The sequence below is a fragment of the Sparus aurata genome, chromosome 23, assembly GCF_900880675.1.
Source record: "Sparus aurata chromosome 23, fSpaAur1.1, whole genome shotgun sequence".
Classification (NCBI taxonomy): domain Eukaryota; kingdom Metazoa; phylum Chordata; class Actinopteri; order Spariformes; family Sparidae; genus Sparus; species Sparus aurata.
The window spans coordinates 5,299,994-5,312,945 of record NC_044209.1 but is presented as its reverse complement, the minus strand read 5'-3'; the positions used below and the strand labels follow the sequence as shown (position 1 = coordinate 5,312,945).

The 12,952-nt window shown below is 42.6% G+C and overlaps 2 protein-coding genes across 2 annotated transcripts in view; both read left to right on the top strand.

Moving 5' to 3' along the window:
* The window catches only part of rpain (RPA interacting protein), a 2,553-nt gene extending 2,147 nt beyond the window's left edge, over window positions 1-406 (top strand). Inside the window, exons 6-7 of the mRNA XM_030408380.1 lie at window positions 1-97; window positions 264-406. The exon at window positions 1-97 is cut by the window's left edge and continues 44 nt beyond it. Of these exons, the coding sequence (XP_030264240.1) occupies window positions 1-97; window positions 264-293 (127 nt within the window). The 3' untranslated portion in view covers window positions 294-406. The remainder of the gene's footprint in view (window positions 98-263) is intronic.
* Window positions 407-1,272: 866 nt separating this feature from the next.
* LOC115575944 (26S proteasome non-ATPase regulatory subunit 11A) lies at window positions 1,273-9,018 on the top strand. Its single transcript, XM_030408379.1, has 13 exons — window positions 1,273-1,419; window positions 2,129-2,230; window positions 3,115-3,311; window positions 4,600-4,657; window positions 4,880-5,074; window positions 5,249-5,393; window positions 5,516-5,576; window positions 5,783-5,845; window positions 5,965-6,090; window positions 6,281-6,316; window positions 6,450-6,501; window positions 6,760-6,903; window positions 7,409-9,018. Exons 1-12 carry the CDS (start codon window positions 1,329-1,331, stop codon window positions 6,900-6,902), a joined length of 1,269 nt encoding a protein of 422 aa, XP_030264239.1. The 5' UTR covers window positions 1,273-1,328; the 3' UTR covers window position 6,903; window positions 7,409-9,018.
* The last annotated feature ends 3,934 nt before the right edge of the window (window positions 9,019-12,952 follow it).

Sequence of the window (12,952 nt, the reverse complement as noted above, 5' to 3'; positions counted from 1 at the left end):
CAGGGTGTCGGAGCACATGGAGGACTGTCTCCACAATCCCGTTTTCTCCGTAGCTCCCAACGCAGACAGCTCTCCCAACCTCATGATAAGCTGCCAGGTATAGAATGGTCAGGCCATTATTCAACAAAGTTTCAGAACGTTTCATACCAGGACACGTCTGTTCCTGCTGCGTGAAACACAAAATGCTCGATACTTGGTTATAGATCACTGGACGACATGTTCTTTGTCACAACTTAGTTTAACGTTGTTTTCTCTGCTTTCAGGTGTGTGACTACCTGTCCATCGTGCTTTGAAAGCAGACGTGCCCATCATGAGTGACTGAACTCGTGAGATTTGATTTGGAGTTTTTTGTACTCTGTGTATGTTTTGAAATAAAGGCTATTTTTATCTGTATGATGTGCCTCTCCAACATGTCACACGCGTGGTCTTGTTGAAGCTCTGATAAATGTATGTGTGCTTGATTTTAATATCATTTTCACTGAAACTATTAAGACACTTAAAATATAATATATGAAGTAAGTGAAACCTGATGAATATTATTCAGTTACACAGGTAGATGGAACTTTATCTTACTCATTGTAATTACTGTGAGTAATTCTGTGATTTCAAGTTAATGTGTATGGCCCTAAAGATTGAACCACCTCTTCAAATCATCCCCTCGTCACAGTTACCAACTATTTGTAACTGTCATGCAATCGCCCAGCAACCAAACACAAAGGGATATTGCAGTGCCCACTCATAGACAGACAGATTATTTAAATGTGAATTATTTTGCTGTTCTGGTGCAGCATTTCCCTTTTATTTCACAAATCTAAGTGTGGTCCCAATGACCTACGATGCTCTGGCTTGACAGAGTGAATTTTGCACATATAACAGGAAGTCAATGTTTCTTAACCTGCTAAATCAACTTTTCAGATGAATTAAAATAGTGTTATAGTGTTTGGCTTAATTTGATACACAAAAACTAATTATAAAGCGTATTATTGATTACAGAAATGCAATACTCAAAATGCATCAACAGGAAAAGAGGTAACCTGTGGCGGGATTTATCTAGAAACCTGCACATTTCAGACGAATTAAATAAATGAGCGTCCAATTAAACATAAATCGCTCTCAATTATCATACGCTTTAACCACACACATACACATGTCAGCATGCAGAGGGCAATGCATATTATACTGATATTTGAGAGCGTGGCGCACAGTTTGATTTCTGAGGTATCTGCAGAACTGTGCATCGCCACTAGGGGGCAGCGTTGCTCCGACCATGTGAATGACCTGACCGGAAAACAACCGGGCAGAGCGGAGCGCAGGCAGGCAGAGGAAAGATGGCAGCCGCGGCAGTGGCTGAGTTTCAGAGAGCACAGTCTCTTCTTGGAACAGACCGGAATGCCTCTATCGATATCTTACATTCAATAGGTAAATATGATCAACAGAGTATGGCACTGGAAAGGAAATCATTTTTACGCTCAGACACTGGAGCTATACACCCCTCTATCTACTGTGTAGCAGTTGAGTTAGCCATCTTTGCTGTTAGCCGTTTAGCAGCTAAGCTAAGTTAGCTAGCCCAGTGCCTGCCGTCTCTTTTTTCTCCTAGCTTGCACAGTGAGTCAGCAGCAGTGGGCTAGCCGGCTAGCGGCAAACCGGCTAGCTTATCAGACATGCTAGCGTTAGCTACCCCGGCTCATTCATTTGACAGGCATTTGGGTGACAGCTGGCTAGTTAACGTTAGCATGCAGCCAGCGTTGTTAGCAGCCATGGCTCGTCTTGTCATATGTCAGGCCGACAAGGAAATAAATGTGAATCTGAGCTGACTCTCTTCACCTCAACTACTTTGTCACAGCCTCTAATTTATGCGCACGCACCATATGTTGCTGTATCCTGATTATTAAAGCGTAGCCATGTCGCTGTCATTATCGTTTATTGTTTAATTAGCCAAGTTCGATATTTCGTTGGCCACTTGGCTGTTTGCCATTTAACCTAACCTATTCACGATCCAACTGTGCCGCACGCTTGTCCCCAGAGACAGCAGGAAAGAGTGTACGATCAGTGTGTCACTTGTATTCTTTACATAGCGGTGATGTATGCCACTCTGATCTAATTACATCATTACATTTGTGCGCTGTAGTGAAGCGGGACATCCAGGAGAGTGATGAGGAGGCGGTGCGTGTTAAAGAGCAGAGCATCCTGGAGCTGGGCGGGCTGCTGGCCAAGACAGGACAAGCTGCAGGTAACAGGACATGATGTTCATACTTGTAGCTACCACACACACACACACACACACACACACACACGACTCTCAAAAGTGGTGTTCTTTATTTGGGAGCACCTCATTCAGTTTGAGAAAGACTCATCTCTCTGCTGTGACCTGATGTAATGAGACTATCCAATTGTGAATTTAGAGCAGCCAGGAACTTTAACAAAACATTTGTCAAATCTAAATTATAAATGTTCGCCTCATCCACCCTCCTTAGTGAATGTGTTAGCTGCCGTTATGAAGAGGGAAATGATGTCCCTCCTGGCTAAACATCATTAGGTAGCTGTGATGTCATCGCCCGTGGGGACCCATTGACCCAATGTGTGTTGACAACATTGGAATTCTTCCTAAATCTTGGCAATTTTTATAAAAACTTTAACATGTCCAATTTAAAGCGATAGGCACTACAGAAAGTGTGTGGATTTCTGTATTCGTAACAAATCCCTGAAAAGCATATGATAGACGAGGACTCACCGTAGTACTTCACCTAGAATGTATTTTCAATTGACATCTGTAATGAATTTGTTCTTTGGTCTAGATATAATCCCTTTCAGCTATAAAATATCCAAGGATGTTCTTATGAAGAAAACCAAACAGCCACACTGTGCAGAGGGATGTAGTGACAGATAGGAGCTTGAGTATCCTTTAGATGAAAAGTTTGTCCCGGCCTTACCTTTGGGCCAGTGGACCTGCTGTGATTCATCAAAACAGCAGAACAGAAGAAACTATGACCTTTGTCTTGCATTGTAATTATCATGACTAATGCATATTTTGCATTCACTTGACATTGTAGCGGGGTTTTAGTTTGAGCCGTTTTATATTGCTCTATTTATACAACTTGTTTATTCTCTTCTCAGAGCTTGGGGGTCTGCTGAAATATGTACGCCCCTTCCTCAACTCCATCTCCAAGGCCAAGGCAGCGCGGCTGGTGCGCTCGCTGCTGGACCTGTTTCTGGACATGGAAGCAGCCACGGGTCAGGAGGTAGAGCTCTGTCTGGAGTGCATAGAGTGGGCCAAGGCTGAGAAGAGGACTTTCCTCAGACAGGCACTAGAGGTGAGACTTGGTGTTGCTGCAGTACTTGTTCACTTTGTTTTGCTTCTGGAGCTTTTCCTTTCAGGTGTGTTTGGATGAGTAAGAACAGGCTGGTCCTAGTCTAGTGGCAGCAGATAGAATATGATGTAGTTGATGCTCTTTTTTTTTTCCAGCACCCCGAGCAGATGGGCCACCTTGATTAGCGGCTTGTCTTAGCTAGCTGTGTCAGTGGTTCATGCTGATGCAAAACTGTTAGAGGAGAACAGTGCTGATCCTACCAAGTACTTTCCAACAAGATCAAAAGAAAAGCCTTCAGTTATTAATTTAATCAAAGTGAAATGTCCAGAGAATCCCAGGGTAGGGAACTCTACAGGATACTGTTCCACACAAGAACGTGTCTTCAGGATCTAGACTAGATACAGTGGACATGCAGCACGATCATGCAGATACCAGAAAGAAATGGGCTGGATTGTCTATTAAGTGCAAGCTCCGTCCAATATGTTTAATCTCTAGAGGTGTAATGGAACAGAACGCACAGTTTAGGATATTTCTGTCATTTACATATGGGAAACTTTAAACATTTGATTGGTTTATTGTACAGAATCCTTAATGTATCAGCAAAGGCACTCCATATACTGTCATATTGTCATTAAGGAAAAATTGAACCAAAATAAGTTACTTAAATGTGTGTAACGCTCCATCCCAAGACTGTTGATAATTCCTGAACAACATGTGTGTTTAGCGAGCGGCACCAAGGACTGACTAACATGCACATGTGACAGCACACTGTAACCAAACTCAGAGCAGAGCAACTTGTGGGTGATGCCATCATAGGATACATGTCAGTGTTGACAAGTGTTTCCACAGACAAACTCCACTTGAACAATATTGGCACACAGCTTGACAGCTTATTGATTTTATGATATAACCATGATCATGTATAGCTCAAACACCTGTTTTACTTTTTTTTGTTTTACTAATTTTGTGGTGATTTTGGGCCACATCAGAAGTTTAACAACAATGTTTTTTTATAGGGAAATGTGCACAAATAGCCAATTATTGTTTGTTAATGCATCCAGTAATTCCTTGACAAATGAACATTCCTATTTATGTGAGCTTTTAGAATCCTCAGTCACCCTGGTTAATCTGATAACAGGTTAAAACAAAGTGGATCTGTGTGTTATCTTGACTTCCTGGGCAAACAGTGGTTGATGATACATTTTCATAATGTGCAGTTGATATTTATGGAAGGACCCTGAAACAGACAAGTTGTAGCCCTGACATGGTTATTGTTCTTTCCTCCCCTCAGGCTCGTCTCATCTCACTGTATTTTGATACAAAGTGCTACCAGGAGGCCCTCCAGCTTGGTGAGTGTTGAACCTCCTGGTGTTCGGGTTAGGGGTGACATCACACACATAAAGCTTTGGATGTTTAAGACTCCTGTACCTTCCTATTTAGTTCTCTTTGTCATTTCAGGTTTAAAATGTGACAGTTGGGATTTTTTTTTTTATTATATTGGCATCTTTTTTTCTGATGGGGGACATCCTTAAAGTTAAATGCATTGACTCTAAACTTCCTCCTCACTGCAGAATCCCAGTTGCTGCAGGAGCTGAAGAAGATGGATGACAAGGCCCTGCTGGTGGAGGTTCAGCTGCTGGAGAGTAAGACATACCATGCACTCAGTAACCTGCCCAAGGCCCGCGCCGCCCTCACATCTGCCAGGACGACAGCCAACGCCATCTACTGCCCTCCTAAACTACAAGCAGCTCTAGACATGCAGTCAGGTACAGAGCAGGACAAATCGCTGCTGTGATGCGTCTCTCACTCGGCTGCAAGTAGCTCTCTATGTATAGACTACTGGTTGAGCAAATCGATCAGAAATGGGGGGGTGAAGGAAAGCGAAGGTGCTACTTTCTGCTGCCGTTGATCGGACGTTTCTGTGTGTGTCGGGTTTCCAGGAATCATTCACGCAGCAGAGGAGAAAGACTGGAAGACGGCGTACTCCTACTTCTACGAGGCTTTCGAGGGCTACGACTCCATCGACAGCCCACGAGCCATCACAGCCCTCAAATACATGCTGCTCTGCAAAATCATGCTCAACTTGTAAGTGTTCAGGACCATACCAATGAACACAGGCCTGCACGAATCATGTAGTTGCATTTTGTTTGTGCAGCCCCGTTGATAGATTGTCCTGCTATGTCTGATGCACATTGTGTGTGTTACAGGCCAGAAGACGTCCAGGCTCTCATCAGTGGCAAGCTAGCTCTGCGTTATGCTGGCAGACAGGTATCACTCTTCATTGCTAACAATTTGAGTTCTGATTTAAACTTCACTGATAATTGCTAAACCCCTCTCCTGAATGCAGTGTTTTTTTTACCCCACTGTCCATTATGTTCCATAAAGTGCAGGATGCTTCAGTCAGTTGTAGTGAAAGCTGTTGATCTGCTGTCACGCACCCATAACCTTTTTTTAAAAAAAATCTTTTTCCATAGACAGACTCACTGAAATGTGTGGCACAAGCCAGCAAGAACCGGTCGCTGGCAGACTTTGAAAAGGTGCGTGTCGCTATTTTCTGCTCGTCGGTAACATTCTGAACAATTCTGCTGTTCTTTTCTTTCTGCTGGATCTTTTAGCCTAATTTGTGATCAAAATGTTTTTCACTTTCCTCCTCAAGGCACTAACGGAGTACAAAGCTGAGCTGAGGGATGACCCCATCATCAGCACCCATCTGACCAAGCTGTATGACAACCTGCTGGAGCAGAACCTCATCAGGGTCATAGAACCCTTTTCTAGGGTCCAGGTAACACAAATTCAACCTCGGTGCCCTAGAATTCCAATCAGACACATTAAGTTCCATTTAAAAACAAAAAAAAATTATTCCTCAAAGGTTCATGGAGACCAAATAAAATCCATAAGCATACTAAGAAAACATATTGTCCTTGTAGTGTACTTATCAGCTGGCATGTGCTTGTCTCTCTTTCCTCTAACAGATGGCACACATTTCCTCCCTCATCAAACTCTCCAAGGTAAGACTAAGCTCATCTTCCTCTGCGTTCCCTTCTAGACGTTCGCTTTCATTATACACGAGTTGCCTATTTGAGGTCATTCCTGAGGTATTAAGAATGAAATCGCTACAACCTGATTGTGTTTGCCTTGCAGGGAGACGTGGAGAGGAAATTATCACAGATGATCCTGGACGAGAAGTTTCATGGTGTGTGTCTGCAGCACCTTCAGTACATGAAGAGATGATCCCTTGTTGTAGAAATCAGTGTTTTGTGGGGGTTTCCTGCAGCTGGATCTGTTTTACACTCTAATCTTACGCAGTTTTAGTTTTTTTTTCTGGGCGGAATGAACCAAACTAAATAAGTTAGTGTGCCTGTACACGACAGCCCTGCACTAACTTTTTACTGCTTTTCCCTCTCTGCGTTCCTCCTCTTGTCATCCCGCCCCGCCCCGCCCTACCTGACAGGTATTTTGGACCAAGGCGAAGGTGTGCTGATCGTCTTCGACGAGCCGGTGGTGGACAAGACTTACGAGGCAGCCCTGGAGACCATTCAGAACATGAGCAAAGTGGTCGACTCGCTCTACAACAAAGCCAAGAAGCTAACATAAGGTCAGCCCCAGTAGAATGGATAATGGTGTCTGTGTGTGACAATATAATAAGTGACACAGTATAGCAACCTGAATATAACTTGTAGCTTTACAAGTGTTTTGTGAAGTGTGATGGATTAGATACTAAGTTAAACACTTTTGAAATACAACTCTAAAATACTAGTTTCTAATTAAAAACCAGTACGTTCAGAAGAGAAGGCTGGTGATTTTAAACTTGTTCCTCTCTGATGATCACATGGTTTCTGATCTCTCTCACTACCAACCCTGTGTCAACTGATTTGATGAACAGTATAGGAAAAACTGCTAGTAAAAACAAGCTACATTTTCTGGTCGATCTTTCAAAAAACTGTCAAACTAATCCTTTTAACATGTCTTTGGTTGGGCACAGCTGACAGTGAAATAAATATAACACCAGCTTCATACTTTGCTTCAAAAATGAATTTGAAACATAAAACACATTTCTGTGACGTCTCCATGCTGAATCTGTCTTTGTCTGCCCTCGTCAGAGAGAGCGAAACCATCGGTCCTCCTGTTTGGAGCGACTCGGGCCAGTCAGACCTCCGTCGACCGATCACTTCAACCCGGGAGCGACGAGGGGAGGAGGACGAGGAGATTACAAACACTTAACAACCCAGCAAGCAAACAAACCAGCTGACCACGCGAAGACGACCCGACAGAATAACAAAGCGACCGGGCGGACCTCCGAGCCCGCCCTCAGCCCTCTGCTCTCCCTCCCTCCTGTCTCTTCCTTCCAATCTGACTGGGGTTGATTTGACACAACGTGCTCCTCCCTATGGACAAATCCAGGCACTGTGCCCCTCTTCTCTTCTCCCATCACTGGTTTCTACTGTATGTCAAATTGGACAACAAGCCTCCCTCTCTCCCCTCTTTTCCCCCCTCTGTTTCTTTCTGCACTGGCCATCAGGGAATCTTGTAATATAACAATAAAAAAATACATATACAGTACTTATACATACATGTATTATATTTAAAAAAAAAAAAAAAGAAACATGCTCGGTCTGTTCTCAGAGTGTAACCGGGGGTAAACGTGGGCGGGTCAGTCAGTCTGTGTCTCCCACTGGATTCTACCTGTTCTGTTTGCCAGCCGGGCCTGAAGCTGAATGTCTGAATCTCTCCTGATTTTCTGCGGTTTTGAACACTCGCCCCACATTTAATGAGGTCACCTGAAGAACAGTCCCTCCCTTCTTCCTCACGTCCCCCTCACCCGTTTCTCCCCCGAGTGGTCTCGCTCACTCACAAAGGCATTCTGGAATTTGTGGACCATACAGGGAATTTACTCTTCTATCCACTTGGGACCATGCTACAAGGAGAGGAGGACATTTATCACCACATTGGGGTCTCTCCTATAACCCCCCCCCCCCCCCCCCCCCTTCGTCCCCTCTGCACTCCTACTTCCTGTTTGTATATAACATTGCCAAGCGCCTCAGTTCATCCAAGGCCTGATGTATTCACACTGTCCCCTTTTTTTATAATGCATAAGAACAGAATAAACCTGGCCGCTGAGAGCCGGGTCAGTCACACAAAGTGCTTTTGATGCTCAACATGTGACTGGAGCGGGAACTCGCTCTGCGTTCTGACGCGCGATGGTTCGTTGTAAAGAAAAAGGCGGGTTTCGCTGAAGAAAAATCAAACTGTACATTTCTGGGAACTTAATTTTGCAAGGACTCGAGGGTTTATCATATATGACATAGAGAAAGACAAATGCTAATAAAAAAATAAAAATAAAAATTAACCCTGCAAGTTGTGTGCTTTGAGGATGCTGGAAAGGATGACGTGTAACGGGTGTCCCTCTCCGCCTCATTAGGCTTCTTCTTCTTGTGTTTCCCCTTTGTGTGCCTTTCATCATAGGAGGTTACATGTTTCCAGTGAGGCTATGTGTTCAAATTGTATTTAATTTCTTGTCCAGTAATTTCCAACCAGGGACACGACTGCAGCTGCCAGGAGTGGAGGGGTAATGAAGCAGCTCATGTCGTTTGAAAAAAGAAACGGACAAAACTAAATCGAAACGGTTAAATTTAGATAAAAAAATCTGCATATTAAGTCTGTAAAATGAAGCCTGATCAGTCCACATTAAAGGGCAACTCTGCCAATTTTACAGTGTGTTTACGGTACTTGGGGAGTGCTATTAAATGTGTAAAAGTAGGATAAAGCCTGCTGTGGCTCCAGGGGTAGTTGCATCTAATCGAATAAGTTCCCTCCAGTTGCATTGTGGGTTATGTAGGTGCCGGGTAAAAAAAAAAAAATGCCAGCTCTTATTCTGCTGTGTGGATTTCCATGATTTGTTTTTTAAACTGTCCATAAAGGCTGCATCCAAATTTTCCAGACTTCTCACTTTCAGACTTACTTACTTGGCAGGCGCGTTTGCAGAGAGTTGGCCAGTCTTTAGGTTCGTCCAAACTCCCAGTTCATCCAGTCCACGAGGGCCCTCGAGTGGACCTCATGCAGACTTCCAGGGAGTCCGCTCCAAGAACTACAGTTCTGTGCAATATGGACTTGAACATTGTAGAACTCTTTATGAAACAATAAAACAATGACTTTATTGTTACATTACTTGGAATAGTGTAGTCTAGAAATCATACTCAACCACATCATGATACAGACGTATGATGAAGTTCGGGCTGCAGCGGTAACCATATGCGTTTTATTTGTGTAATGTTTAGGCCTGTTGGTTGCTCGTATCAGCCTTGCAGTCCCACACTCTTCCAGAGAATGGAGAATATGTCAGAGGACACGCGACGGAAGTCCACAAGGGCTTTGGATGCTCCCTAAGAGTCCATCAGCGAGTGCAATGCTAGACACCAGGGGACTGCTTTTCAAAACCCCATGTGCATTACCCACAATGCAATGAAGCTACCAACATAATGCAGTAATAATCCCCCAATATCTGTAAACACACTTTAACGTGGAAAATTGGTGGAGTTACCCTTTAAGATTGAGAGTGCATGCAGACCAAAGACCAAAATATCTAATTTGAATGGATGAATGACTGGAATGTGTTGCTAAAAGTGGGCATACGTATAGTGCAGAGTTAGAAAGTCAGCTACAAGTAACCTGTACCTGTTAAATGCACCCCCTCGTACACATATTGGTAGGGAGGAGTTTAATAAAGCTGGCCTACTACCTGTTCATCTCAGAGTTGAGCAACTTAAGTTGAACCATATGTTTAACATTGTTAATGGTAAGGCCCCCAAATACTTAAATGCCAACATAAACATGGTCCACACACAGCATAGGCATAACACCAGGGCTAGCATTCGTTCCTGCGTAGTACCTAAAGTGAATAATGCAGGTAAACATTCTTTCTTTTATACTGGGATCATGGCATGGAATGGCTTACCTGCTGCTACTCAACTTGTATCATCAAGCGGAATTTTTAAAAGACAGGTTAAGCAGATTTTATGGAATAAGATATTTTAGATAGTTTCTACTATATTTAGCTTTTCTTATTTCTTTGTGTTCTGTGTTGTTTGCCTCTTGTTTTAGTTGTTTTATGTGTAACACCAAGGACCATGCTGGAAATAAGTTGTGCACTTTTGCACGTCGTTCTTTTTGGATTACCGTTTTATGTGTTTTTGATCCATAAATAAATAAATCAATCAATCAATCAAAAAAAAAAAAAAACGAGCTGTTGGCTAAAACTAACGAATACACGGTTGGAAAGTAACGATTAGCAGTTGGATAATGACTGAATGGTCTACATGTAGGGGTTAAACATGAGGGGATAAATGGTTGAAACTGCTAACGATAGCTCAAAAACAGTGGGCAGAAATATTGAATATAAGGTTGAAATGTATAACTAGGAGTATTGAATAGGGAGCTAAGTTGGTAGAGCGGGCGTCCCATGTACAGAGGCTTTGTCCCCGCTGCAGTGGAGCCGGGTTCCAGTCCTGGCCTGGGCACTCCCCCTCTCTCTCTCAAGGTCAAGGTCAAGGTAAACTTTATTATCCCACAGGTGGGGAACTCATGTGGTCACCATTGCACATTACAAACAACAACAGGACAGACCAAACAACAAGAACATGAAGAGACATGACAGGCATGTGTGAATAAATAAAATAATTGAATGTTCATTTGAAACAGTTTAAAATACTTAGGAATTGTTTTGTCTAATGTTGTGCAGTCTAACTGCTGTAGGCACAAAAGACTTGTTGTACCTTGTGGTCCTGATTTTCCTCTGCAGGATTCTGCCACTTGACCTGCTACTTCTTAAAAAGGTCAGGTGGAGAGGGTCGGTTGAGTCGTTTAGGATTTGATCTATCTTATTTAAACTGAGGTCATTGTGCCACTGAGCGACAGATACCTGATCAACTCCGATGATCCTGCTGGCTATTTTGACTACTCGTTGCAGTTTCTTTTGATCCTGAATATACATGTTTCCAAAGGCACAAATAAGACTGAAGGATAAGACACTCTGAGAGTTTTGTAAAACATCTGAAGAAAGCAGCTATCTATCTGAAAATGTTTCAGTTTCCTAAGAAAAAACATCCTCTTCTGCAATTTTCTGGTCTAATTTTGTGCACATTCTTTGAATGTCAGTTTGTTATCGATTTCAACACCCAAATATGTATATGTTGAGACCCGCTCGACTACTTCACCACTAATATTTGAGGGCGGAACTATAATTCCTTTTTTGTTAAAAATCTAAGACCATCTCTTTTGTTTTCTTCGCATTAACCACAAGGAAACTGTCTGTACACCATTTCATAAAACCTTGCATTTCCCTTTCAAAACCCTCTAGTGACTCAGTGTTAGACTTTAAAAAACCCACTAATGCTGTATCATCAGCATATGTAAAGTAAGTGTGGTCTGAGGAGGCTGCTTGACAGTTATTAGTGTATAAGGTGTATAAAATAGGGGACAGGACGCGCCCTTGTGGTGCCCCTGTGTTTATGGCTTTTAGGGATGAGACGCATGAATTGAATTTGACTTGTTGCCAACGATTAGTCAGAAAGTCAGAAATCCACCAAACTATTCTTGGATTTACCCCGAGGTGTACCAATTTCTTTACCATCAGGTGCGTTTGGATTGTGTTGAAGGCACTGCTGAAGTCTGTGAACACAAGCTTGACAAGACTCTTTGCCTGTTCAAGGTGCTCATATGTGTTGTTTGTCAAGGTCAGCGGTGCACCTTCAACCCCTCTCTCCGCACGATATGCAAATTGGTTTGGGTCTAAAAGTGGTGAGACCTCACATAAGAGCTGTTTCAGAATAATTTGTTCAAAACATTTCATTACTGTAGATGTAATCCTGTTTCCTTTCATATATGTACCTGCACTGTCAATAAAAGCCATATAAAGGCCAAAAATATATATACATGTATACAAAAAATGTTATTGAATAGGCTCATTAGCTTGGACGTTAATGGAAAGTAATGAGAGGTCGGCTAAAACGAGCCAGTGAATGGTTTGAATAGCTCAAAGTAAAAGCGATGAGCTAGGCTAACAATGGTTGTAGCTTAAAATAAGAGGTCCAGAGGAATGACCAGCTCCTGTCAGCTCAAGGAGGCCGTGCAGCTAAATGTGTGCACACTTGACCAGAGATAACATTCAAATGAAAACAATACATAAATACAGTAACAAGCTGCTTTTATAATGATTTATCCTTGAAATAACACACAAATGATCAACAATTGAAATAACACACACTGATGTGACGGCTGTGTTGATGAGTGGCTCGGCTTCGGCCACTTTGGCACAAATGTTTGGGGACCCGCAGCTTCACACTCCTAAATGCAGTGGGGGACTTTTAATCAGCTCCACCTGAATCTGCGCGTGTTGATAAAAGGTTAACAACAACTATTTGTCTCTCTCCATATATTAAAAATGAATAAATAAATAAAACATTTGTTTTTAATTCACCTGCTGGTTTAACAGTTCACCTGAGATCTCATTTTTGGAGCCATGATCTCGCGTCAATAGTGACACCAGGTGGTGAGATGGTGTAATTTACCTGGATTCAATCAGTTTTTGGCACAGCGGAAATGTCATTCAGGTCTCCTTTCTGTGTATTCTTGTATTGTCATTGTAGTTA

What these genes read in the sequence shown, in the direction of transcription:
- LOC115575944 (XM_030408379.1), top strand. Translation starts at nt 1,329, where the DNA reads ATGGCAGCCGCGGCAGTGGCTGAGTTTCAGAGAGCACAGTCTCTTCTT. An exon ending in CAAGACAGGACAAGCTGCAG is followed by an intron (nt 2,231 to 3,114) that starts GTAACAGGACAT and finishes TTCTCTTCTCAG; the next exon opens with AGCTTGGGGGTCTGCTGAAA. An exon ending in TCCTCAGACAGGCACTAGAG is followed by an intron (nt 3,312 to 4,599) that starts GTGAGACTTGGT and finishes TCCTCCCCTCAG; the next exon opens with GCTCGTCTCATCTCACTGTA.